Source organism: Uloborus diversus, chromosome 6, assembly GCF_026930045.1.
Source record: "Uloborus diversus isolate 005 chromosome 6, Udiv.v.3.1, whole genome shotgun sequence".
Taxonomy (NCBI): domain Eukaryota; kingdom Metazoa; phylum Arthropoda; class Arachnida; order Araneae; family Uloboridae; genus Uloborus; species Uloborus diversus.
In genome coordinates, this window is record NC_072736.1 from 170,549,760 (window position 1) to 170,575,569 (window position 25,810).

The 25,810-nt window shown below is 35.6% G+C and overlaps 1 protein-coding gene across 1 annotated transcript in view; it reads right to left on the reverse strand.

Moving 5' to 3' along the window:
• Window positions 1-1,063: 1,063 nt before the first annotated feature.
• Window positions 1,064-25,810, reverse strand: part of LOC129224600 (alpha-tocopherol transfer protein-like) — a 55,162-nt gene continuing 30,415 nt past the window's right edge. Inside the window, exons 4-5 of the mRNA XM_054859085.1 lie at window positions 21,244-21,354; window positions 1,064-1,223 (exon numbers count right to left, since the gene is read on the reverse strand). Of these exons, the coding sequence (XP_054715060.1) occupies window positions 1,065-1,223; window positions 21,244-21,354 (270 nt within the window). The 3' untranslated portion in view covers window position 1,064. The remainder of the gene's footprint in view (window positions 1,224-21,243; window positions 21,355-25,810) is intronic.

Here is a 25,810-nt window from a genome sequence, read left to right on the forward strand (position 1 = left end):
CGCACAAAAGTCAAGTTTTTTGTGTTAGTAATATCTTTCAATTTAGATTATTTCCCTTAACATAAGTTAGGGGACCTGGAGCCCGTATAAATAGTTAAATTTTGTTTTTGTAGACTCATTTTTATTTTTGCTTCAAACTTTCAACATCTTAACTCTGCATCTGATTTTGAACATTTTTGCAATTGGAAGTATGCATCTAGGACTAACGGTTCCGGAAATAGAGGTCTTATAGTTTAAAACTAAACACCCTGTATAATGTTGATGGCGGGAAATACGTAATGCACTAACTTTACGCAAACGATAAATTGATTAATTATGTAACTACAAGTGCGCTCATATGCAAAACTTGTAAGGGGGGGGGGGGGGGCTCAGAAATTTTCCCCATGGTTTAGCAGGATATTTTCCCCTTGGAAACCGATTTCAGTACAGATTAGAGTTATTAAAATTTGACGTTTTTAATAACTTATTCATTAACGGCTGGAGAAAAAATGTTTTATATTTTTGCAAAGAAAAAGTACTTAAAGCAAGGAAGTTCTAGTTTCTAAGAGGGGGGGGGGGGCTTGATCCCCCAATTACACCCCCATATGGGCGCCCTTGCTCCTTTTTTATGGGCCCTTAAAATTTTAAACTGCAATATCTCCCTGAGTTTTGGTCGCACAAAAGTCAAGTTTTTTGTGTTAGTAATATCTTTCAATTTAGATTATTTCCTTTAACATAAGTTAGGGGACCTGGAGCCCGTATAAATAGTTAAATTTTGTTTTTGTAGACCCATTTTTATTTTTGCTTCAAACTTTCAACATCTTAACTCTGCATCTGATTTTGAACATTTTTGCAATTGGAAGTATACACCTAGGACTAACGGTTGCGAAAATAAAGGTCTTGCAGGTTAAAACGGAACACCCTGTATAATGTTGATGGCGGGAAATACGTAATGCACTAACTTTACGCAAACGATAAATTGATTAATTAAGTAACTACTCGACATGATTTAATGAATGTTGTCTAGCGTTATATGCTTCAATGATCAAAATAACTAAGAAATAGTGAAAGCACGGTTTATTGATTCACAAAATTTGTGACCGGAATTTCACTATAAAATCCAAAAATTTCTCTTTGTAGGCGTCGTTGCTCAGAGGTCCCATGGATCCACCAAATTCATACGGCAGTACGGATGGGTGAAACGTTTTTTGCAGTTTCTTGAAATTTGAACCGTTCATATGAACCTGAAATGAGAACATTTTGGTGAAAAAAAAATTCATGTACACTTGTTTTTTTTTTTTAAGTGTTGATGATATGCTTTGAATTTCATCTTTACTAATAATAAAGCTTAAAGTTTCTCTGTCTGGATATCGGAATCTCTCTCTATCTGGATCTCTGTGACGCGCATAGCGCCTAGACCGTTCAGACGATTTTCATGAAATTTGGAACAAAATTAGTTTGTAGCATGCGGGTGAGCACTTCGAAGTGATTTTTCGAAAATTCGATTTTGTTCTTTTTGTATTGCAATTTTAAGCCCGTTTTATCGAGCGAATTATCATAACGTGGACGAACAAATTACCATAACTTGGACGAGGAAATTACCATAACATGGGCGAGCAAATGAACAGAGCAAATTGGCGAGAAATTCATCATCCATTATTTGTAAATATACAGGCGAACCAAATGACCTTTTAATTTTCTTCTACTGGCAAAGCCGTGCGGGTACCACGAGTACTAAATAAAAGACTATCCTTAATTGCTCAGGTGGGGTGTCTTACCGGTTACAAAATTCAAATTTTTAAATACAATTGAGCTCTTTTAAAACGATCACAGCTAATGCGAAATCATTTTGCTACTAAAGTTTAGTTTGCTATATGATTACGTTAAAAATTCCACGTGCGTTCTTGAACCATTTCAAGATCGATTTTTCCCTGGCGTCTTGCAAATGCAGTGCCGCTTCAAGCAGAAGGAAAGGGACTACAGTAAACTCCCAAGTCGCGTTCACAGCACACTTTTGTATCTCGCAAATAACCGCTCCGGCTCCGGAAAAAAAAAAAACCCGGTTGATAAAGTCCCCGTTTACATATTAAAAGAGGTTATCCATTGTACCAGAGAAAGCGGTTTTTACCCAGCAACCTTAGCGGCTATATGGGTAAAAATTCCGCATTTACTCCAAAAGGAAGCAGGAGCAAAAAAAATCCTTATTTCCCCGGCAAATAACCGGAAAGCGGTGAAAAGCAGGTTATTTGCGGGGTCGAAACTACCCATGGAAACGCGCCTATTACCCGCGTTCACACAACACACTTTTCTACTCCGTAAATCCCCGCCCCGGCTCTGCAAAAAAACGATTGAAAAATTCGCCGTTTAAATGTAGAAAGAGGTTTCCCATTGTACCAGATAAAGCGGTTTTTACCCAGCATCCTTAGCGGCTAGTAGACGAACTTGTTTTCGCGTAGTGCATTCTGGGTAAAAACTCTGCTTTGACTCCGGAAGAAAGCAGGTGGAGAAAAATTCCAGATATACCCCGCAAATAACCGGAATGCGGTGAAAAGCAGGTTTTTTTCCGGGGTCGAAACTGCCCATGGAAACGCGCCTATTATAGGGGGCACAAGTGCCGCGGATAATCAAAATCGCTTATACGACGCAAAAAGCCTAAAATGAGGGAAAAATATGTTGAAAATTATCCTTCTTCAAAAACTTGACTGTATTGATACATAATAATTTCTAGAAGCAGTGAAAATATATTCATTTTACTGTAAAAATGTATTGTGTTGTTGCACAACAGAACTCAATAACTGTAAGGAACAAGTATATGTTCGAGGAAGGAAGCACAAAAAATAAATTAATAGGCAAATAAGTAAACAAAACAAGACAACTGAGTTAAAGTTTACCATTTTTCGAAAAGAAATAGCCATTGGTATTTGCTTTTTGTTGCGAAAATACATGTTCCTGGTTGTTGATTGACTCTCGGATAATAGGAAGTTTACAATTTGACAGTAGCAGATGCGGAATTTCGGACGAAGGAATAATTGCTGAGAGTTAAAGTTTTAACTTACATCACCGTCAATTAAAGTCGAACGAAAAAGAGAATGGTTGATCAAGATTCGCAGAAAAATTAGGGATTTTTCGACATCCGTTCCGAGTCCAGGTTCCCGGCTGTACTCCAAGAGATAAGGTTACAGATAAGTAGGTGTTGCCTGAGATGTCGGATTTTAATATACAGTGGAACCTGTGCAAGTTGACCACTCGCAGTGCACTACTTTGGTGGTCAACTTAAACAGGTGGTCAACTTACAGAGGTTGATTTATATGATTAAGGCTGTCTGAAAAAAGCGATCAAGATTGACAGGTTGTCAACTTACAAGGGTGGTCAACTTCACAGGTTTTATTCGATTCCGAGTCACAACTGACTACAACTGTATTTGTGTCGAGGACTGCATACTAAGTGCCTTGCCTCCATTATTTTTTATACCGATAGATGGCAGCACCATCACCGGATCGAACAGTTAATGAGAATTTAGAACTAGACCAGGAGCTAATAGCTACCTGGTGCTAGCACGCCCAGAGGTATCGTTTCACTTGGAAGACATTGAGACCACGAGCATATTTAACGTCGCCCAGTCCCCTTTAATGACGACGGTGGGTCTTCGACCATCGAGGTTCGAACTCAGGACCCTCCGGTCCCGTATCCGACACTCTACCAATCGGGCTACCACGGCCCTTCACAGGTTTTACTGTATAAGGAAATTAACCACCAGGGCGGGTAGATTAGCCGTCTTCGGCGGCTGCCTATTATGGAGCAATATTAAACCATACAATGAATTGAAGAAGGAAGATGAAATATGAGTTATATAACTAGTGCATTGATAGCTTTTTCCAGTAATGATACTTACAGTAGCTACTAGGGTCTTCAGTACTTTTGTGGTGTAGACATTTTTCTAGCTTTTTAAATTAGAACTGTGATTGAGAGTTTGTTCTCTTTTAAATGATTTGAAACGGAAAAAAAAGGTAAGAAAAAAAATGTTTTGATTTTCATTTGAAAGGAAGAAATTATTTACTTTTCCTCTAAAACATTGAGGAACAATCAATATTTTAATTTAAGCTTCGAAAAACGCTCATGATTTTATTTTTGGTTGAATCAATCCTTACTGTGAGGTTTTTGCTTTCTCATTTGAATCATATACTTCTTTGAGCTTTTTAAATGAAAACTATTTTGGAAAATATTTTATTTTCCGCTTTTTATTTTCATCATCTTAATTTTACGCAAGCTGATGAAAAGTTCCAGTTACGCATCAAAATAGGTTTTTCGATTGTAATTCCAACAGCTCTACAGCATTTTCCGAATCTTTAGCCTTCTATGCATTCTTTTAATGCTTTTTACTAAATTCATGGATAGGGTTATTGAAGCAACAAAAACCATTTGCAAGTTCTAGTAATAGGGTCTACGAGACTGCACTTCTGTATTTACGAGTATCTCTAAATTCTACCCTTGTATTGTTCGTTTACTCTGATAGTTTTGAATCATTTTTCTTAGCCAAAAATTAAGACTCTTGTTTCAGTTGCAGTTTGGAACATTTCAGATATGCGTTTTTGGAGCATTTTTTTTTTCTGAAATTTATATTTTGGGAATGATAGATTTTGATTTTGAAGATATAATGCCAACTTTTTGAATCCAAAAATCTTGGTTGTCGCCATGATGTTTTGTCCATTTTGTATTGACATTAACATTGATTTGCCACAAAAAAACGAGCCTTTTTTGAAAATTTGGAGTGCAACCAAAAAGGAATGTGCTCTTTTGGATTCTATACCCGCTACATGAGAAAAATCAATCTCCTACAAATCTTTTTTGTTTTTTCGCGAGATAAGGTTACCATAAAATAAGGAAAAATTACAAAAATAGCGATAACTTTCTCAAAAATAAGCCAAACTGTGTAAAATTTGAATATGTTGTCGAGTAAGAAATGATTAATAAAAGAGCAATATGCAAACTAGTGGCGCTGAATTCAGAGTGCGTCATCCGTGAGGAGAATACTGTCCGACCATCACGAGAAAAGCCACCGCCGAAATGTTTGCGCCTGTCTGCTGCTATAGCAACGAGGCGGGTCTTATTTTTCCCAAGGGAAGCTTAATGTTGGAAAAACCCATACGACTGCACAATGGCGAGCAGACGAGTGGCGAAATGGCGCCAAAAGGCCTTCCTGCTCACCCTTTCAGAAAATGAACGAAGTCCGTTTCTATGGCAGTACACGTGCTCAGACTTGACGGCGGGAGCTTTTCTGGTGAAAGACAGACAGTAAAAACTCCACGTGGGAGAGCAATCCTATAAACTGCGCTGTGATACTGCCGTAAGAAATCCGAGATAGCTATTTTGTAACAATGACTTCCAGGCATCATTTGCCTGCAGAACTACGATGGAGAGCTATTGCGAGACTAGAGGCTGCACAAAGTCAAACAGAAGTAGCCAGATGGCTAAATGTGAGTCTTTTTGTGGTTCACAGACTTTGGAGCCAATTTCAAACGACAGATTCGGCATCCAGGAGGTTCTCAGCCAAGGGCGGCCCGGCTACGACGACGGCCGATGACCGATTTTTGAGGTTGTGTGCACGCAGGAATAGAGTCGCTACTCCGAGTCATCTCAGATCCTCCCTTGCTGCGGCCACCGGAAGGTTGGCGTCAACGTCAATAGGGAAGTTGCAACCTATTAAATGTTCATATTTTGGCTATTGGATATTGTTAATTAACCCTCAAAACTAAAAAATTCACCATCGCCGAATTTCAAAACACCGTGATTGATTTTTAATGAATTTTTAAAAATAGACGCGCGAAAGTGCGCTCTTCTGAAACGTCACAAGCTTACGTCACAGGGCACTATTGGGCAGCCTTCCGCCGAAGATCCCTTGTTTTCGCTAGGGACATTTTGAGCGCGCTGATATTTTTATTTTTTAGAAATTCAATAATCCTTTTGAACACATTATGGAGGCCGGATTCGTTAAAGCACAATCTAAATAATCTTCCTCAAGTAACATCAATGATGATATTCGAATATTTCCGAGAGGATGAGAGGTTTAATGTTCCAGAAACGCGAGGCGTTAAATGCGAGGAGATAACCCTTTTACGTTTCGTCTTCGAAGTCGAATGCACGCCCTTCGGTTTCTCCCCTATCGGAAGAGCGCATGACGTCACTTCCTATGCCATTTGACGTCACAAGCCATTGAATTTTAAAAATTAATTAAAAAAAAACTACTTATCGTATCACAAAATTTTTTTCACCTATGATGTTCATGCATGTTACTCTATCATATAAAAATAAAATAGAAAAATTGAAAACTTCCCTATTGTACGTAGAAGCCATCATGAAGGTGGTCTGTATGTGAGGCTACCAGCCATTTGTGTGTCACTCACATGTCGCCATAGAAGGGACCGTTTGCAGTGGGCACGGCAACATATCCATTGCACGCCTGATCAATGGAGAGCTTTTCTCTTTGCGGATGAGTCTAGATTTAGTCTAGGAAGTGATATTTGGCGTTATTTGATACGGAGATAACATGGAACCCGTTATCATCCGTCAAACATCCGCGAAAGAGAGGGATACGAAAGAGGCAGTGTCTGTGTTTGGGGTGGAATCCCTTTAGGTGGACGCACAGACCTCCATGTCTTTCCAAGGGGGACCGTGAATGCTCGGGTTTATAGAGATGACATCCTTGATGCTTATGTGCGCCCATATGCCGAGGCAATAGGTGATGCTTTCCTGTTACAGGAATATATCGCAAGACTACACAGAGCTCGCATCGTAGATGATTATCTTCAACAGGTTACAATTCTGCGCATGGAGTGGCCAGCTCGATCCCCGGACTTTAATCCTATCGAACACGTTTGGGATGCTTTAGGGAGACGTCCAGCTATTATCAACCAGGGTTGCCAGATTTAAGAACAGTAAATACGGGACAGGCTTCTAAGGGTGAAAGGGGGGGGGGGACGGATATTTTTGTTATTGAGGGTAATTACTGGTTATGGTGTATTTTTAAGGGGAGATAAGCAATCCTGTTTCAATAGCTTTCGAAAGATTCCTCTCAATATGTTTATGATTGAGGACATTTTTTTGGAGGAACTCTAATCTAACTCAAAGAATAAAGCAAGCAATATAACGAAGTTTAATACACAGATCGACGTTGATAGGAACAGGGGCTATTTAGTTAGTCACATATTTCGTTTTACTTAATTTTTATACCATAAAATTCTGTCTCATATTGTAAAGTTATTACAAATTAGTTAGAATACGGGACCTAAGCCGTCCCGTATGGAAGTTCCCAGGGACACGGGACAATTTTTCAAAATACGGGACTGTCCCTTGGAATCCGGGACGTCCGGCAACCCTGCTCTCAACCCGCTCCCTCAGATCCTTGCCGCGCTTGATACTGCTTTGCAACAGCAATGGTTCCCGTTCCCTGTGGAACTGATAGACCGCATAATTGACAGCATCACTCATCGCTGAATATGCTGTATTGCTTTTAGAGGGGGACATATTCCATATTTAAGGTACTTTTCCAATAGCAAACTGACACTTTCGATTTCTTCATTTTAAAGATGTATTAACGTCTATACTGCCATGATTATTTGATAATTTCTTTTTATGTTATTTTATAGCTTACTATGTGTTGCATAGTGTGGGTAAGTTTCATAAAATTCTACATGTAACATTTTGAAAAATCGTCATTTTTGTGGTTTTTAACACGCTTTTATTAGCTTCACCTGTATGTATGTATGTATCTTGTAACGGAATCTTGCAGCTCAAATTTCGCCCACTTCCTGCGATCGGATTCTTTTGAAATTTGGCACGCGACCTCAGACCCGATGACAATGCAATATTCTATAAGCAAATTAATTAATTAAATCTTTTAATTGTTAGTTTCCTCCAATTTTAATCAGTATTTTGGCATAAATCCAACAATGTGAAAAAGGAAAAATTTTAAAAAATATATTAAAAAAGGCTCGCAAAAATTATTTAAAAATATCTACAAAACCTTTAATTTTTCTGCATCAGACAAATTTTGTTCCAATGTTCCAAGGTAATTAGAACATGAAATAGCATTGTTTTTAACTAATTTCATGCCAAAATTTAGGTGAGCCTTCAATTGAAAATTTATTGATCAGACCATTGTTAAACAAAACCTTTATTCAAATGCATCTCAAATTTTCAAAGTAATGTAGATATGATTTCCGCACACATACATCGATGACTGAGATGGGTTAGCTGGATTAGACAATTACTCCACAGGCAATTCATCAGCGAAGTTGAATGTTTTTAGAGCTCGGCTATTACACTTTAAGGGGTACAGTTGCTCTTTTTGGAGTTCAAGAGACCACGTTTCGAATGCCACCCGAGACCTTTAGTCGCTTTTTTTGGGCAAATTTTATAAATATAAAAGATTTTGAACAATTTTGAAATGAATATTTTCTCGTAAAACAAGTTAAACTAAAAAGAAGAAAATAAAATAATAGTTTAAAAAACTAAAAACACACGCTTTCGTAGCAAAATGAACTAAAAAGTGAAAAATAATCTTTGGATGATAGTAGTTGACCAATCACTGAATTTTAATGTAATACAAAAAAGCGTGGGGTGCTTCTTATCAGTTGTCTTCCATTTGTTGTCCACGCAAAAATGTAAATAGACAGCACCCCACGGTTTTTTGTATTACATTAAAATTAAGTGATTGGTCAACTACTGTCATCCAAAGATTATTTTTCACTTTTTAGTTCATTTTGCTACGAAAGCGTGTTTTTTTAGTTTTTCAAACTATTATTTTTTCCTTAATTTATGATAACCAGTGTATAAAGTCTGTCCACAAATGCTAATAACATTCAGTTAGGACGAGTTTACCTGAATGAGGGGGAAAAGTAAAAATTTGATGTGCGTGCTCCGTTAATTTCAGTGTGACTCTGCTTAATTTAAAGGCTAGTCTGCATCTGCAAAATACATTTGTATACGTGTGAAAAAAAAAAAAGAAAAATTAATTTGAATTTTGACATCTTGAATTCAAATTATGTTTTTCGCAATCACGAGTGTGTGCGTGTGTGTTTGTGTGTAGGGGGGTATGTGTATGTGTGTAGGCATATGTATTTGTGTCTGCGTGCAGGTATGAGTGTGTGGGTAGTTGTGTGTATGAGTGTTTGTGTGTGTGTGGGGGGGGAAATGTGTATGTGTGTGTAGGCATATGTGTTTGTGTCTGTGTGCAGGCATGAGTGTGTGGGTAGTTGTGTGTAGGTGTGTGTGTATGTGTAGGTGTCTGTATGTGTGTGTATGTGTTTGAGTGTATGTATGTGTGTGTACGTGCATGTATGTATGCGTGTAAGTGTAGGATATTGACGTAACCTGGAGACTTTGCTCGCTAGAGGAGCAGCATCGTGAGGAGCCGGTCGATGGTGGTGCTGCAGAGGGTGCTGGTGGGAAAATAAAATGATAGCACATCAAAACAGTCAAATAAAAGCAATAAGCAATCGTGATTGCTGCTATAAAAAAAAAACAAAAAAAAAAAACTAGTTAAGTTTTATTAAAAAAAGGAATGAAATAAAAAATTATACTGAAATTTGAGTGCAAATTTTTCGAGAAACAAAAAACTCCTCTGTTTCATACAAGGTAAGAAAAAGTCGACATGATTCAATTTTACCTCCATTTTCAGATTCCATTATCACCGATCCAAAGATAATATAAGATCCTAAATTATTATTGCTCTCAATAAAAGGAAAAGCAGCAAAAAATATTTTTAATCATTGCAATAAAACTCTGCAACTGATTGCATAACTTTATCGCATTAGCTCTGTTACATTGTTTATTGAAAAGTATTGGAGTAGGTCACGTCTTTTTTAAGAACTTGAAACATTTTATCACAAACTTAATTATACTTAAGTAGAAATAAAATAATGGAAGTTCGATAATGATAAAACGTAATAGCTTAAGCAATATCAATAAAAAAACAGTGTTACTATTTCATTACGTTTTCGTAACACTCTCTAAATGCAATTTGTACATAATAGCGAATAAGGTATTTTGTTTGCAGACGTAGACAAGTTCGATCAAATAGAAGAAAATAGCTAATGTTTGAATCAATTCATTAAAAAAGTTTTTTTCCAGACTATTTTCAAAACTGTCTGCTTGCCATTTTTTAATTAGATGTTAGGAAATAGCTTGGGAAAATCTTCTTTTCTAATGAATCCAAGACTTTAAAATATCCATTAAAAATTCAATCTATTGCAGTTTTAATAAGGCCCCGTAGTTGGCTTTTCTTTAATTGCTAGTGTGGCTTATTAATAAGCTGAGCATTAAGTCTCTTAATTCATGTAATTGCTATGAATTTTTAAAATTTTGATTCAAAAAGATATTTGCGGCACAACATATGAATTCACTATTGCAGAAAATTCGTTGAGATCTGTTTTGGGGCTTTTCATAAAGGATGTCATATTTTTATTCACCATTTTGACCCCCTCTCTCCCTTTGTCACGAAGTGTCACACTATAACGTAAACTCTCCCCCATTTGTCACCTGTCACGCTATTTTTCATTAACTTATTCTTATAAAGCGTGGTGTCACACTTCATGTTACTTCTCCCTTCTCCATGTCAAGAACTGTAACAATTTCATGAACTCCTTCCCTCCCTTTGTCACAAAGTGTCACACTATAAAGTAACCCTCTCCTCCTTTGTCACACGTCACGCTGTTTTTCATTAACTTATTCTTATAAAGCGTGGTGTCACACTTCATGTTACCTCTCCCTTCTCCATGTCAAGGACTGTAACAATTTCATGAACTCCTTCCCTCCCTTTGTCACAAAGTGTCACACTATAAAGTAACCCTCTCCCCCTTTGTCACACGTCACGCTGTTTTTTATTAACATATTCTTATAAAGCGTGGAGTCACACTTGTTACCCTTCCCTTCTCCACGTCACAAAATGTCACAATTTCATGAACCCCCTTCCCTCCCTTTGTCACAAAGTGTCAAACCTTACCTTTACTTCTCCCCCTATGTCACATGTTACGAAAATTTTCATTAACATATTCTTATAAAGCGTGGTGTCACATTTCTTATTACCCCTTCCTTCTCCATGTCACAAACTCACAATTTCATGAACCACCTTCTCTCCCTTTTTCAGAAAGTGTCACACTTTAACTAACCTCTCCCCCCTTTGTCACACGTCACGCTGTTTTTTATTAACATATTCTTATAAAGCGTGGTGTCATACAACTTGTTACCCTTCTCTTCTTCATGTCACAAACTGTAGCAATTTCATAAACCCCTTCCTTCCCTTTGTCACGAAGTGTCACACTTTACCTTTACTTCTTTCCCTTTGTCACATGTCACGATATTTTTCATTAACATATTGTTATAAAGCGTGGTGTCACACTTCTTGTTACCCTTCCCTTCTCCATGTCACAAACTGTCACAATTTCATTAACCCCCTTTCCTCCCTTTTTCACAAAGTGTCACACTTTAACTAACCTCTCCCACCTTTGTCACATGTCACGCTGTTTTTCATTAACATATTCTTATGAAGCGTGGTGTCATACTTCTTGTTACCCTTCCCTTTTCCATGTCACAAACTGTCACAATTTCATAAACCCCCTTTCTTCCCTTTTTCACAAAGTATCACATTTTAACGTAACCTCTCCCCCCTTTGTCACATGTCACGCTATTTTTCATTAACATATTCTTATAAAGCATGGTGTCACACTTCTTGTTACCCCTCCCTTCTCCGTGTCACAAACTGTCACAACTTCATGAATTCCTTCCTTTCTTCTGTCACAAAATGTCACACTTTAAAGTAACCTCTCACTCTTTGTCACATGTCACACTATTTTTCATTAACATATTCTTATAAAGCATGGTGTCACACTTCATATTACCCCTCTCTTCTCCATGTTACAAACTGTCACAATTTCATGAACTCCTTCCCTCCCTTTGTCACAAAGTGTCACACATTAACGTAAACTCTCCCTCCTTTGTCACATGTCACGCTTTTTTTTACTAACATTCTTATAAAGCGTGGTGTCAAACTTAATGTCACCCCACCTTTCTCCATGTAACAAACTGTCACAATTTCATGAACTCCTTCCCTCCCTTTGTTACAAAGTGTCACACTTTAACGTAACCTCTCCCCCTTTGTCACATGTCACGCTATTTTTTAATAACATCTTCTTATAAAGCGTGGTGTCACACTTCCTGTTACCCTTCCCTTCTCCATGTCACAAACTGTCACAATTTCATGAACCCCCTTCTTTCCCTTTTTCACAAAGTGTCACAATTTAACTAACCTTTCCCACCTTTGTCACATGTCACGCTATTTTTCATTAACATATTCTTATAAAGCGTGGTGTCACACTTCATGTTACCCCTCCCTTCTCCGTGTCACAAACTGTCACAATTTCATGAACTCATTCCCCCCTTTGTCACATGTCACGCTATTTTTCATTAACATATTCCTATAAAGCGTGGTGTCACACTTCTTGTCACCCCACCTTTCTCCATGTCACAAACTGTCACAATTTCATGAAATCCTTCACTCCTTATGTCACAAAGTGTCACACTTTAACGTAACCTCTCCCCCTTTGTCACATGTCACGCTATTTTTCATTAACACATTCTTATAAAGCGTGGTGTCACACTTCATGTTACCCCTCCCTTCTCCGGGTCACAAACTGTCACAATTTCATGAATCCCTTCCTTCCCTCTGTCACAAAATGTCACACTTTAAAGTAACCTCTCCCTCTTTGTCACATGTCACACTATTTTTCATTAACATTCTTATAAAGCGTGGTGTCACACTTCTTGTTACCCTTAACGTCTCCATATCAAAAACTGTCACAGTTTTAGAAGCCCCCCTCCCTCCGTTTATATGAAAAGCTAGTAATATCCTGACCAAACTTAACATCCATTCCTTGCTGTCACGCTTACCAGATCTGAACTCCGTCGAGCACCTGTAGGATCTCATTGGACGTGATATGAACCAAGGGCTACTATTACAAACCATAGCCCCACTTAATTCTTATAGGCCGTGACAATCGCTGAAATTCATGGCAACAAAGAGGGCGCTGCAGGGAACCCCTGTTACCATTGGTTGGTGGATGCAGGAGTTCCTATCAGCGCCTCTTGCGGTCAAAATGGGCGACGTCCAATCAAAAATAAGCAAACTTTGAAACGTTGACATTGATTGGTGGATGCATGAGCTGCCTCGGTTTAAGGGGAGTCAGTACCCAGTATTCCGTCAATGTTAATTTGCACAGGTTCATGTACCTTTTTCTGAAAATCTATTAGAGATACAATTATGAAATTTTTTCTGTACCTTGAGTAAACTCTTTTCTCTATACTGAAGTAAAATGTTAGAGAAATAAAGCTTAGTTTTTTTGCAAAAAATTCTAATGTGTAAGTCACTATTTTTTTCAAAAAATGCGATTTTGCAACACGAAATCAGCTCTATAGAAAAATATTTTTCCAATATGAGAAAAATTTTACTTCAATATAGGCAATTAGATGTATGGAATTGGTGGCAACAATTTCAAAGCTTAACACAATTTAGTTTCTGAGGAAAAGGAACTTTTAGTTTCAAAAATACCATTTCGAGATATTGCAATTTGAATGGGGAAAATCATACCTCATCAAAATAGGTTTACATTTTTTTTAAAGCTTATTTTTACTTACTTCTAATATGAGCACGATCAAAAAATTTGTATCATTAAAAAGGTATTGAAATGGAGTTTCAAAATATATAAAAATAAAAAAAAAATCGAATTTTTGAAAGTATTTAGGGTACTGACTAACCTTAAGGGGTCTAAGGACCTTTAACCTTCAAAATTTTCGATTTTCTGGAAAAAATATATGTTATGCATAATTTAATTCTGAACAATTTGATACCTTATTTATTACCATATGCAAAAAACTTTTCTAGTTATCGTACAAATGCGTAAACTTTCCCTGTAGAGATTTATGTTAACAGCAGCTGTTTACGCCTCTATTTCTCAGGTGCCGGTTTCTTCGGTTTTCTCGTTTTGCGCGCATGATATCTCAAAAAGTCAATTATATATCCGTCAAAGTTTTCATGCATGTTTGTCTGGTATATTTTTATGATCTGAACCTAAATTGTAACTAAAAATGAAAGTTAATATTTAAAAAAAAAAAGATATGTTTGCCCAAAATTTTGGAAATTTTTGATATTTACTTGTAAAATTTAAAAAAAATAAATAAATAATTTAAAAATAAATAAATAAATTTAGGTTCAGGTCATAAATATAAACTAGATAAACATACATTAAAAGTTTTACGGAAATATATGACAAACTTTCTGAAATATCATGCGCGCAAAACGAGGTAACCGACGAAAACTGCACCTGAGAAAAAGACGCTTAAACAGCAGTTGTTAACATAAATCTCTACGGGGAGAGGTTACGCATTTTTACTATAACTTGAAAAGTTTTTTGTGCATGGTAATAAATAAGGTATCAAATTTTTCAGAATGAAAATATGCATAACATATATTTTTTCCGGAAAGTCGAAAATTTTGAAGGTTAAGGGTCCTTAGACTCATTAACATAGAAAAGTCATCAACTGTCAAGGCCTGTTAAGCGTCAGCGCCCCATCTAGTGGGGCCATGCACAAACTATTGATGATCTTCTCACAGCAGTGGAAGTTTCTTAGCTAAGGTTACCTCACGAAGCCATCAATGAGCTCACTGATAGCATGCCTCAGCGTATTGAGGCCTTTATGGCTCTCCGAGGTGATCACATTAGATAATGAAAAAATTGGTAAATTTTTAATCATTTATGTCTGGTTTTCAGTCCCTTGCATATCCACTTCACCACTATCTCTACTGAAATTTGCAGGGCCTTGTTGACCTGAGTGGTAAGGTTCCGGACTCGTAACCGAAGGGTCCCGGGTTCGATGCCAGCCGATCTAAGATCCTCCGTGTTCATTAATGGTGACTGGGGAGCGTAAAATATGTCGTGGTCACTAAGTTCTTGAAGTGAATCGAATATCTCTAGGAGTGCTGGACCAAGAATTGCTCGGCTTCTGCTCTGCATTAAAAAAAAAAAAAAAATACACTGCTCTCTTCCCATCCAACGGGTGAAACCACAAAAAGTGATAGGTACGGGAGACCCTGGATCGGGACATGATATGATACTGCAATTTTCATGACGCTATGCACATTCTTTCTTGGTGTTGCAATTTCACTCTTGAGGTGTGTAGTAAAATTTTTCCAGCGTGCGCAAATAGCAACAGGAATGGGGTCGCTTCCAAAATTTTCAAAGCAATTTTTTCTGAAAGAGCATGCTCAAAAACATAGGATCTGACCATGTTTTAAATCATTTGTTACAAGTTTAATAATTTAAAAAAAATTACTTAATCTTTCATTGCTTACGCTTCTGCCGATGACATCACAAATGATGAAATGCCATTCAGGTGTTGCTATTCACAGAGCAAAATATTTAATTCGCATCTTTACTCACGTGTATTGGTAATGGGAACTACTTTGATATACCCCCCAAAATTGGAAATTTGGCGACTTTTTTTTCTCACTCATAGTACAAAATACAAGAAAATACTAAATTTGGCAACAGCAAAAACCTAAAAGCTGAAAAAACCTAAATTGGCAACACAAAAATAAGAAACAGCAACCCTAAGAAGTCCGTAGGAAGTGCCAGATTTGGCGCGTAATTTTTTTTTTTTGGGGGGGGGGGGCATATCAAAGTTATACCTAGCAACGATATGATTAATAGCATACGTAGAGCGCAATTTTAATTCACTGCTTGATTATAATAACGTGGAAACGTAGTAGAAAGATGCGGCAAAGTGCACCATTTGTGACGTCATCATGACCACGCCTTGTTTGAAAACTCGAACATTTTAAAAAATTACTTAAAAAAAAAACTGTTGCGAAAAGGAAAGTATTTTCTGATTCCATGTTATTTTTTTTGCTCATTCTATCCATTTCAATGACTAAAACTAGTACTTTTGACTGAAGGAAACCACCTCATTGTGACAAACATAATAACAACTTTTAACAAGCACAAATAGCAATAAAGAACGCTAAACATGCTCAAAGAGCAATTCAAATGGCAACATTATAATAATTTTGAACATGTATAAATAACAATAAGAATTGCAACAAGCATAGTAACATGCGTTAAACGCGCACAGTTACCAATAAGAATTGCAACAAGCACAATTAGTAAGAATAGAACAAACGTAAGAACAACGTTAAAAATGAATAAACAACCATAAGAATTGCAACAAACATAATAGCAGCGTTCAACAAGGAAAAATAGTAATAATCAGCGTCTAACATGCGCAAATAGAAATATGAATTGCAATACACATAATAACAATGTTAAACAGCACAAAGAAATAATGAATTTCAGTAAACCTAATAACACCGTTAAAAATGCACAAATAGCAGTAAGTGTTGCAAATACAATTTTTGCAATTTACAATGGGGTTCTTTCCTTCGGTCAAAAGTACAACTTTTAGTCACTGAAGTTGATAGAATGAGAGAGAGAGAGAGAGAGAAAAAAAAAAAAAACATGGACCCAGAAAATATTTTCATTTTCCCAACATTTAATTTTTAATTATTTTTTTAAAATGTCAGACTTTTTAAACAAGGCGTCGTCTTTATGACGTCACAAAGATGTACTTTGGCGCATTTGTCTAACGCGTTTCCACGTTATTATAATTCAGAAGCGAATTAAATATTGCTCTACGCTTGCTATCAACTTAGGGGTGCGACATCGATGTCGATGTTTTGGAAACATCGATGTTTTTCTTTCAATGTTTTTGGACCATCGATGTTTTGGTATCGATGTTTTTTCGATGTTGATGTGTTTGCATTTTAATTGAAAATGATCGTAAAATTTGCTCCAATTTTCTCGCTAGGTAATTAAGTTTACTTATGGAGTTGCCAAAAAAAAAAATCAGTTTTTTGCACCCATTTTATAAGATCAATTTTTCTGTGTAGAGGTTGATTTTTGGGATGATCACTACAAGATAGTAAAAGATTAACTAGAGAGTGAGGAAAAGGTCAAAGCAATAGGGAAGTTGCAACCTATTAAATGTTCATATTTTGGCTATTGGATATTGTTAATTGACCCTCAAAACTAAAAAATTCACCATCGCCGAATTTTAAAACACCGTGGTTGATTTTTAATGAATTTTTAAAAATCCACGCTCAAAAGTGCGCTCTTCTGAAACGTCACAGGGCGCGAATGGGCAGCCTTCCGCCAAAGATCCCTTGTTTTCGCTAGGGACATTTTGAGCGCTCTGATATTTTTATTTTTTAGAAATTCAATAATCCTATTGAACACACTATGGAGACCGGATTCGTTAAAGCACAATCTAAATAATCTTCCTCATGTAACATCAATGATGATATTCGAATATTTCCGAGAGGATGAGAGGTTTAATGTTCCAGAAACGCGAGGAGTTAAATGCGAGGAGATAAGTCTTTTACGTTTCGTCTTCGAAGTCGAATGCGTGACCTTCGGCTTCTCCCCTATCGGAAGAGCGCATGACGTCACTTCCTATGCCATTTGACGTCATAAGCGCTTGAACTTTAAAAATTAATTTAAAAAAACTACTTATCGTATCGCAAAATTTTTTTCAGCTATGATGTTCATACATGTTACTCTATCATATAAAAATATAATTGAAAAATCGAAAAACTTCCCTATTGGAAGAACCTAACACTGGTAGTCTGGTACCAGAACTTGCAGTCTATTTCAAGGCCCCAGTTCTTAAACTAAAGGGATGTCCTATAAGTTACTAAGGTGAAAATTATAACTGGTAAGAGAGAGTTGGTAAAAGTTGCTTTAAAGTTTTTGATAGTGATGGCAATTTCTGTTCCATCGGAAAGAGATGCTTCTCCTACTGGTGGGATAGTCTGCGAAAAGAGAAATGCACTTCTGAGGTACAACGCAAACAAACTTCTTTTTCTTTAACTGTCAACACCAATATTCGGGATTACTTATCGACTTCCCCCAACAAGTCGTCCCTCTATTACTTACAATTTGTGTTTAATTATTAACTAACCGTACAACACATATTTTTTGCTCTTAAAAATAATTGTTAGAGCTAATTTTGTATTTTTAACCCATTCCATGATCAGCCCGAAACCCCTTAACGCGCATGCCGCAGATAACGAACGGAGTTGCTTTTTGCTACATTTTAATAGCAACTTTTTCCCCATTTTGCTATCGGGATTTTAATGTTGTTTTTGCTGTTCAGCTTGCATTCGAAAATCGCTTCGCTTTATTAGTTTTTTGGCCCCGAATTAAATAGTGCAATAAAATACAAGGTTGCTAATTTGTGCTGAAATATTCCTTAAATTTACACAGTACATAACGGGAAAATAAACAATAGAGGATAGGACAAAAAGCAATTATTTTTATAACACTAATTATTTTATTCAATTATTATTATTTGCTTTTATCTCAGTATATCATTTTTTTTTTCTTTTTATACACTTAAGAAATCTTAAGAACTGTTAAATGTAAGATGATCTATCTTTCAAAATGGCTCAACAAAGCATTCTTCAAACAATTGACTGATCGATCCAATCTGTGAGTTGGACCTGTTGAATGGACAAAACGCTTTAATAACTGTGGGAATGATTTTCTAAGAGGATAAAAAGTATTCTTCGGTGCCTTTTGACTAATCCCCTATTTCCCTAAAGGATACCTTTGTGCATGCAACTAAAAGCTGAGACAACAACAACAATGCTGAGAGAGGAATCGGCCAGGGCGGATTCCCTAAAGAGGTGCCCCCCTTGGTGTCTTGTGGTCAACCCTTCCGCATTATTTTCGTACAACAAAACAGTTTGAATCAGAAAGGAATTTTAAGGCAAGCTTTACTGCTTGTATTTGAGAACATGTCTTCAGAAGAAAAAAAAAGAAAATTTTGCTTGAAATCGAGTCGGATTGTTTTTCTTTTTTTAAAACATATTTGGATAAATTTTAGTTAGTTTCATAGGATTATTTACTAATTAAGGCAATTTAATTATTGAAAAGAAAACAAATATTTTGTTTATATTCTTAAAATCTCATAAAAAAGGTTTAATTAAAACATTGGAACTATTTTAAAACAATAAATAAAATCTGAAAAAGAAAGGGAGTTTGTATGAGTAGAGCGAAAAGAACTCAAGATATTATCATTTCATTTGTACCTGCAGTATATATTTTATGTTTTGCATCTATTACGTATAGTCAATGCGGTCGTCATAATTTTTGTTTGTGAAATTAAAAATATTCAAAACTGTATCACTAAAAATCCATCAAAGGGTGCCGCGAATATAAAACGTTATAATTTAAGTTTGAAAATATCATGATTTAAAAATGAATAAATATTAAAAAATAATAATAGTATACAAATAACTAAAAAGCGTTGTAAACACATTATAAAAAAAAAAAACATACTCGTACAAAATTAAGATGTGTAAGATAATTAAAAAAATAATAGTGTGTAAAATAAATTATAAAATTTGAGGATTATGAACAATTTAATGAAGGTTGCTTGGGTAAGAAGTTGGATTTTTGATAACAAGAAAAAAATATTTCTGCTTCTTTGCTTTATTCAGGCATAGAAATATTGGTAAATGTGTAAGGAAATATTTTCACACTTGTTCATCAGGAGTTCGAATGCCAGAATGCTAAGAAACAAAGCTTCCACGAAAAGATAAAGATATAATGCCTGATTATTTGAAGCATTATACGTGTCCTATCCAGGAGTACTTGAAAGGTACGACTATACGTAATATACGTAATTACGTAAATACGTATTACGTAATTACGTAAATACGTATTACGTAATACGTAAATACGTATAATACGACTATACGTAATATCTTAGTAAAATAAAATAATTTACAACAAATTTCGCGAAATACTGTAAGTTACATCCCTTTTGTCTAAGGAAAAGAGCTTGATTACCGCTCCCCTAAAAGCACCAGAACCCAACAGAGAAGCGCAATAACAGGGTTCTGCCCCTGGAAGGATCGCCGACACATATTCGGCCGAAGCAAAAACTGCTAGAAACGCCGTGACGACACAGGATCGTCGAAGGCAGTTAGGAACCATTTTCTTGCGGCGAGCTTGAATCGGCCGGGGCAGTTTTAACACAAACTGCGCTGCCGATCCTGTATCGGCCGGGGCAAAGAATGGGTTAAAATAATTAGAACAACTTTTTCTCATCATTCAACTGACGGTAAGTGCTATGATACATTTTTCTTAGATTCTTTTTTGATGTAAATTTACTTTTAGTTTCATTCAGTTTGAAAATATTTCCTTATTACTATAACTAGTTGTATTAATCGGTGCTTGTCTTATTATCAATTTTTGCCCTACTATAATACCAAGATGTTGCGAAATTATTCTTAGTAAATTATATTCATGATTTGAGGTTCAGTGTTTTCAATATATTCGTCGGATACGTATTCTTTTGTATTGCTTAAATTAGTGTTGTATATTCAAAAATGTATGTTATACATTGATAAAAAGATCGATGTTTTAAAACATCGATGTTTTTTGGTCGATGTATCAATACCATCGATGTTTTAAAACATCAATGTTTTGCCATCGATGTCGCACCTCTACATCAACCATATCGTTGCCACTACATATGAGTAAAGAAGCGAATTAAATATTGCGCTCTGCGCTAATAGCGTCAGTGAATGGCATTTCATCACTTGTGATGTCATCGGCAGAAGCGTAAAAAATGAAATTGTATCTGCGCACCGATTAAAATAATTGTTAAAAAATAATAAACTTTGTCAAATTATTTAAAAAAAAAATGGTCAGATCCTATGTTTTTGAGCATGCTCTTTCAGAAAAAAAAATTACTTTTTAAATTTCGGAAACGACCCCGTTCTTGTAGCTATTTGAGCATGTTTAATATTACACAAATGCACGTTCTTTATATAGTGAGAAAAACAAACCTGTTGACAAATTTCTCTTAGAAGATCAAAGTCTAAAAAGAAATATCACCCAACCCTAAACTTTTAGAAGCAATCTCATATGAAAAAACAAATTGACCTTTTTTCTCTCTGCAAAATAGAAATTCTTGTGCAAATAAGAAGTCACTACAGAAACCGATTATATACTTATTCCAAAGCAAATATCGCTCAGAAATTCGTTTTCTTGAAGTTCCCATGCTTCAATCTCTATGCTTTTCACTTAGTATACTTTAAATAAATAAACAGCAACATCGATAGAGTTTGGAAAAGGAATGTCTACTTACTCTTTTAGTCAGTTTCAGAGGTAAAAGATGTCGCATTAGCTGGTAAAAGTTTCGAAGGATGAAGTTTTCGTTCATAACGTCGAATCTCTGAAACCTCACTGGTATGCTCATCTGTAACAACATTGTACAAAGTCAAATGAATATTTCCCTCGTTTAAAGTAAACTATTATTTCAAAAATTCAACACATTTATCGTCAACATCGTTTTAAGTTTTAAAATTACCAGAAACTAAGAAATAAATAAATATCTTTGTGCAGAGAAGTAAATGGCAATCAAAAACGTTCTAACGCACAAAATTAGCAGATTAGGGGAGAGTGGGGATACTTGATCACCATTTTAAATTTTTTTCTCTTCTGCAAATTATTAGTTTTTACTTCCTTTTACAAAAAAGGAAGTATTGTATTCGCGAAAAAATTTTCATCCAAAAAACGGCCTTAATTTCCATTTTGCTCACCCCCAAATGAATGTTGAGTTTTTTTTTTTTTAACCCGACCACACGTGGATATGTGCCTAGGAACGTACAGACACCCGAAATATCCATTTTGATGATCCCCGAGTTAATTACAACGAGTTATCTCGTGACGTCTGTATGTACGTATGTATGTGCGTATGTGTGTATGTATGTCGCATAACTCAAGAACGGTATGTCCTAGAAAGTTGAAATTTGGTACGTAGACTCCTAGTGGGGTCTAGTTGTGCATCTTCTTTTTTGGTTGCATTCGAATGCTCCAAAGGGGGTCTTTTTTCCCTTTTTGGGGGGAAATCATTGTTAATTTCGATGTAAACTCAAGTCGTGTTATAATTTGGCGGACACTTGGCGATATATCGTCAGTCTTTTTGGTCGCCTTTTGTCGCCAACTTGGCGACGAATTTGGCGATTTTTTTTTCTTTAAATCTGGTTTCAGTTTGGCCACTGTGGTGATATTTAGAAAGTAAACTATTGAATCATATTAAAACTGCTAATAATGAGAAAATGACATTAAATTGGAGTAAAAGGAAGTCATGTGATGCACACATCAGCTCGTTTTTTTTTTTTTTAAAGTACGTGAACAAAGGTAATTTTTCCCTCTATCTGGCAGCATTTTTTTAGTTGAAATTAAACAGATAGTTTTGGTTGAATAATTTTTTTCAATAATTTTATAAAGGGATCATGTATCCCCATATCAAGGGGTACATGATCCCTTCATGGGGGATACTTGATCCTAATGAGAAAATACATGGATTTTTCAATAGATCAGAAATTTACATAGGAATTTTAGTTTTCTGTACAATGTTTCTAAGAAATCACAATATTTCTAATTTTCTTACTTAAATGATAATAATGTGAACACAAAATCAACATTGTTTTAAATTCCACTAGGAAATTTGTAAAATAATGTACACATCTTTAATGAACTTATGATGCTTTTGATCAGTTACTTATTATTCAATACAGTTGTGAACAATATATTCTATAAATAAAACCAACAATTTTTTTTTTAAGTAGCGTAATAAAGCTAAAATTACCAGAAATTAAAAAAAGAAATATTAATTTGAATTTTGACATCTTGAATTCAAATTATGTTTTTCGCAATCACGAGTGTGTGTATGTAGGCGTGTGTGTTTGTGTGTGGGGGGGGGTATGTATGTTTGTGTGTAGGGGTATGTGTATGTAGGCATGTGTATTTGTGTCTGTGCGCTGGCATAAGTGTGTAGGTAGTTGTGTGTATGAATGTGTGTGCGTGGGGGGGTATGTGTATGTGTGTGTAGGCATATGTGTTTGTGTCTGTGTGCAGGTATAAGTGTGTGGGTAGTTGTGTGTATGAATGTGTGTGTGGGGGGGGGGTATGAGTATGTGTGTGTAGGCTTATGTGTTTGTGTCTGTGTGCAGGCATGAATGTGTATGTGTTTGTGTGTGTGTGTATGTTTGTGTGTGTGTGTGTATGTGTATGTTGTGGTGTGTGTATGTGTATGTGTTTGTGTGTGTGTGTATGTTTGTGTGTGTGTGTGTTTGTGTGTGTGTGTTTGTGTGTGTGTGTGTGTGTGTTTGTGTGTGTGTGTGTTTGTGCGCGTGTGTGTGTGTAGTTGTGTATGTGTGCGCGTGTGTGTAGGATATGGATGCAACCTGGAGACGGCTTTCGCTATAGGAGCAGCATCGTGAGGAGCCGGTCAACAGTGATGGTGCGGAGGGTGGCGGTGGGAAAATAAAATGATAGCACGCCAAAAACAGTCAAATGAAAGCAATAAGCAATCGTGATTGCTCAAAAAAAAAAAAAAAAAAAAAAAATTGGATGACAAGCACAAAAATCAACTTATTCGCTTCTTGTCTTACAATAGTAAAATTAAGAGTTTTATCAATTGGATTAATTTTTAAAAAGAGGGAAAAAAATGAAAGTATAAGCGTACTAACAAAAAGGAAAGAAAGCCTAGCATATGTTTTCAAAACCTGAAAAGTCAAATGCAAACAATTCGTTTGTTCTTTGTTGCAGTTCTTAAATTTCTGCTCAACTCAACTGGAGTGCAGCTTAACACATTTTGTCAAATTTTCATTAAAAATAGATTGATTAAGCACATTACCTTTTCACTTTAGAAAACTTATTTCAAACTCTAGAAATCCAACTTTGCATTCTATCCGCTATTGGGTCTGCATAATGGGCAACTTACCTTTTTTTGTAATAAATCTAACTATAGCTAAATCATTTTGTTTCTTTCAAACAAAGATTTGACATCTACTTCAACTTGTTCAAGCTCATTTGGCTGACCAGAACATAATTCATCATCAGCGTTAGTTTATATTTAGATTTTTGAGGTGTTATGTGGGTTACAAATGCGAACGGATTTTTCAATTGTTTAGCATATTTACTGTAGTGATTGTTTAAATCTACCACTTATACTATGATAAATTTTATTATGTTAACATGGTTTTGAATGTTTAAAGTTAATGTCAACTAAGTAAACAACAATTATATTGTTTTCATTGTGTTTATATTATCATAGGGATACTTGATCCCTGGAATCACGTATTCCTCTAAACAAAGAAATCAAGTATCCCTAATAGGCGATTTTTGCAAACATACTTGTTCTATTATTAACAATCAGTGGCAGTTTACTAAAAATATGTCTCAATTATTAAAGACCGTCTATACTTTAACATTACGCTTCGGTATATTTTTTAAGTTGTATGTAACGGATAATGTAAACTTCAGAATGCTTTCCAAAAAAAAAAAATGACCTTGACACATTCAGACAATCATTTCTTGAGTTAAAACAAAATGGCTGAAAAAAACAAAATTTTGCTCCTTTTTATGTACAAGTATAACTCTAATATAATTGTCAGGTTTCAAACCTCTACTTAATGGTTTTGGTACATTTTTGGCTGTGGGATCATGTATCCCCAGGGATCAAGTACCCCCAGTCTCCCCTACTGCATACACGTGTTTCGGAGGAAGAGAAAACCTCTTTAGACATCCCCCTAAAGAAATCCGGTGAAAGCCATGGCTTTTAATGGATGTCTTTACATACAAAAGGTTAGTATTTTACATTGCAAAAGAGGTTCCCTGTAACTCCGAAACACGTGCATGCAGTAATCTGCTAATTTCGTAAGCTGAAGCGTTGTTGATTACCATTATACAGATCTTATTGCTAAAATAATTTGTTATGTAAATATTAAAAGTATATTTTAATGAAAAATATAAATTAGGAACGAAAATAAAACTAAAACTGTAATTAATTGCAATATAACGTGAAATAAAAAATCTTTTCGTATTATGAGGGCTTGACTATCGCATGGGCGGACGGAGACTGGATCCAATTAATTTAACGTGAATGGGCCAAAAAATTACGAAAATTATTATTATTATTATTATTATTATTTTTGAAAAAGCGTCTAAACTTTTATTGAAATACTACGTACTTTTAAATTTCAGTTAATATCTGCAAAAAAGTAAATAAATAGAAAATCGAAACAGAATTTGAGATTGTGAAAAATATGCTTTAACAGACTGTCCAAACTGATGTCACATCTTTTTTCAACATTTTTGTCCCCTCCTCCTCTTTGTTACAAAGTGTCACTCTTTGCTTTAACCCCTCTTCCCTCCATTTGTCATACGTCCCATCATTTTTTATGCACTTTTTGTTTTAAAAAAATGAGTGACGTCCTACTTCTACTTACCTCCTCCCAACCCTTTGTCACCACCAATCACAATTTCACAAACACCCCTCCCCCTCAACGCGTGACATCATTTGTTAACAACCCCTAATTTCAAACTTTCAGATGTACAATTTTAAGAATAAAACAAATCTTTCTTAGATTTAAAAAAATAAATAAATAAATAAATAAATAAATAAATTTCATACAAAAAGTAAATAAACAAATTGAAAAAATAAATAAATAAAAATAAAAAATAAATGCACTGTGTACAAAATATCCTTACGTAAATTGAAGTTTCCAATCTTAAACTTGCCGCAGTCAGCCTTTTTATCGGTCATTGAACTTTCAAAGAAGCTATTATGCATTTATTTATGATTACCCTTTATGAAATTTCTTTAAACTTGGAAGAAAGGGAGTTTAAAACTGATTGCATGTGTT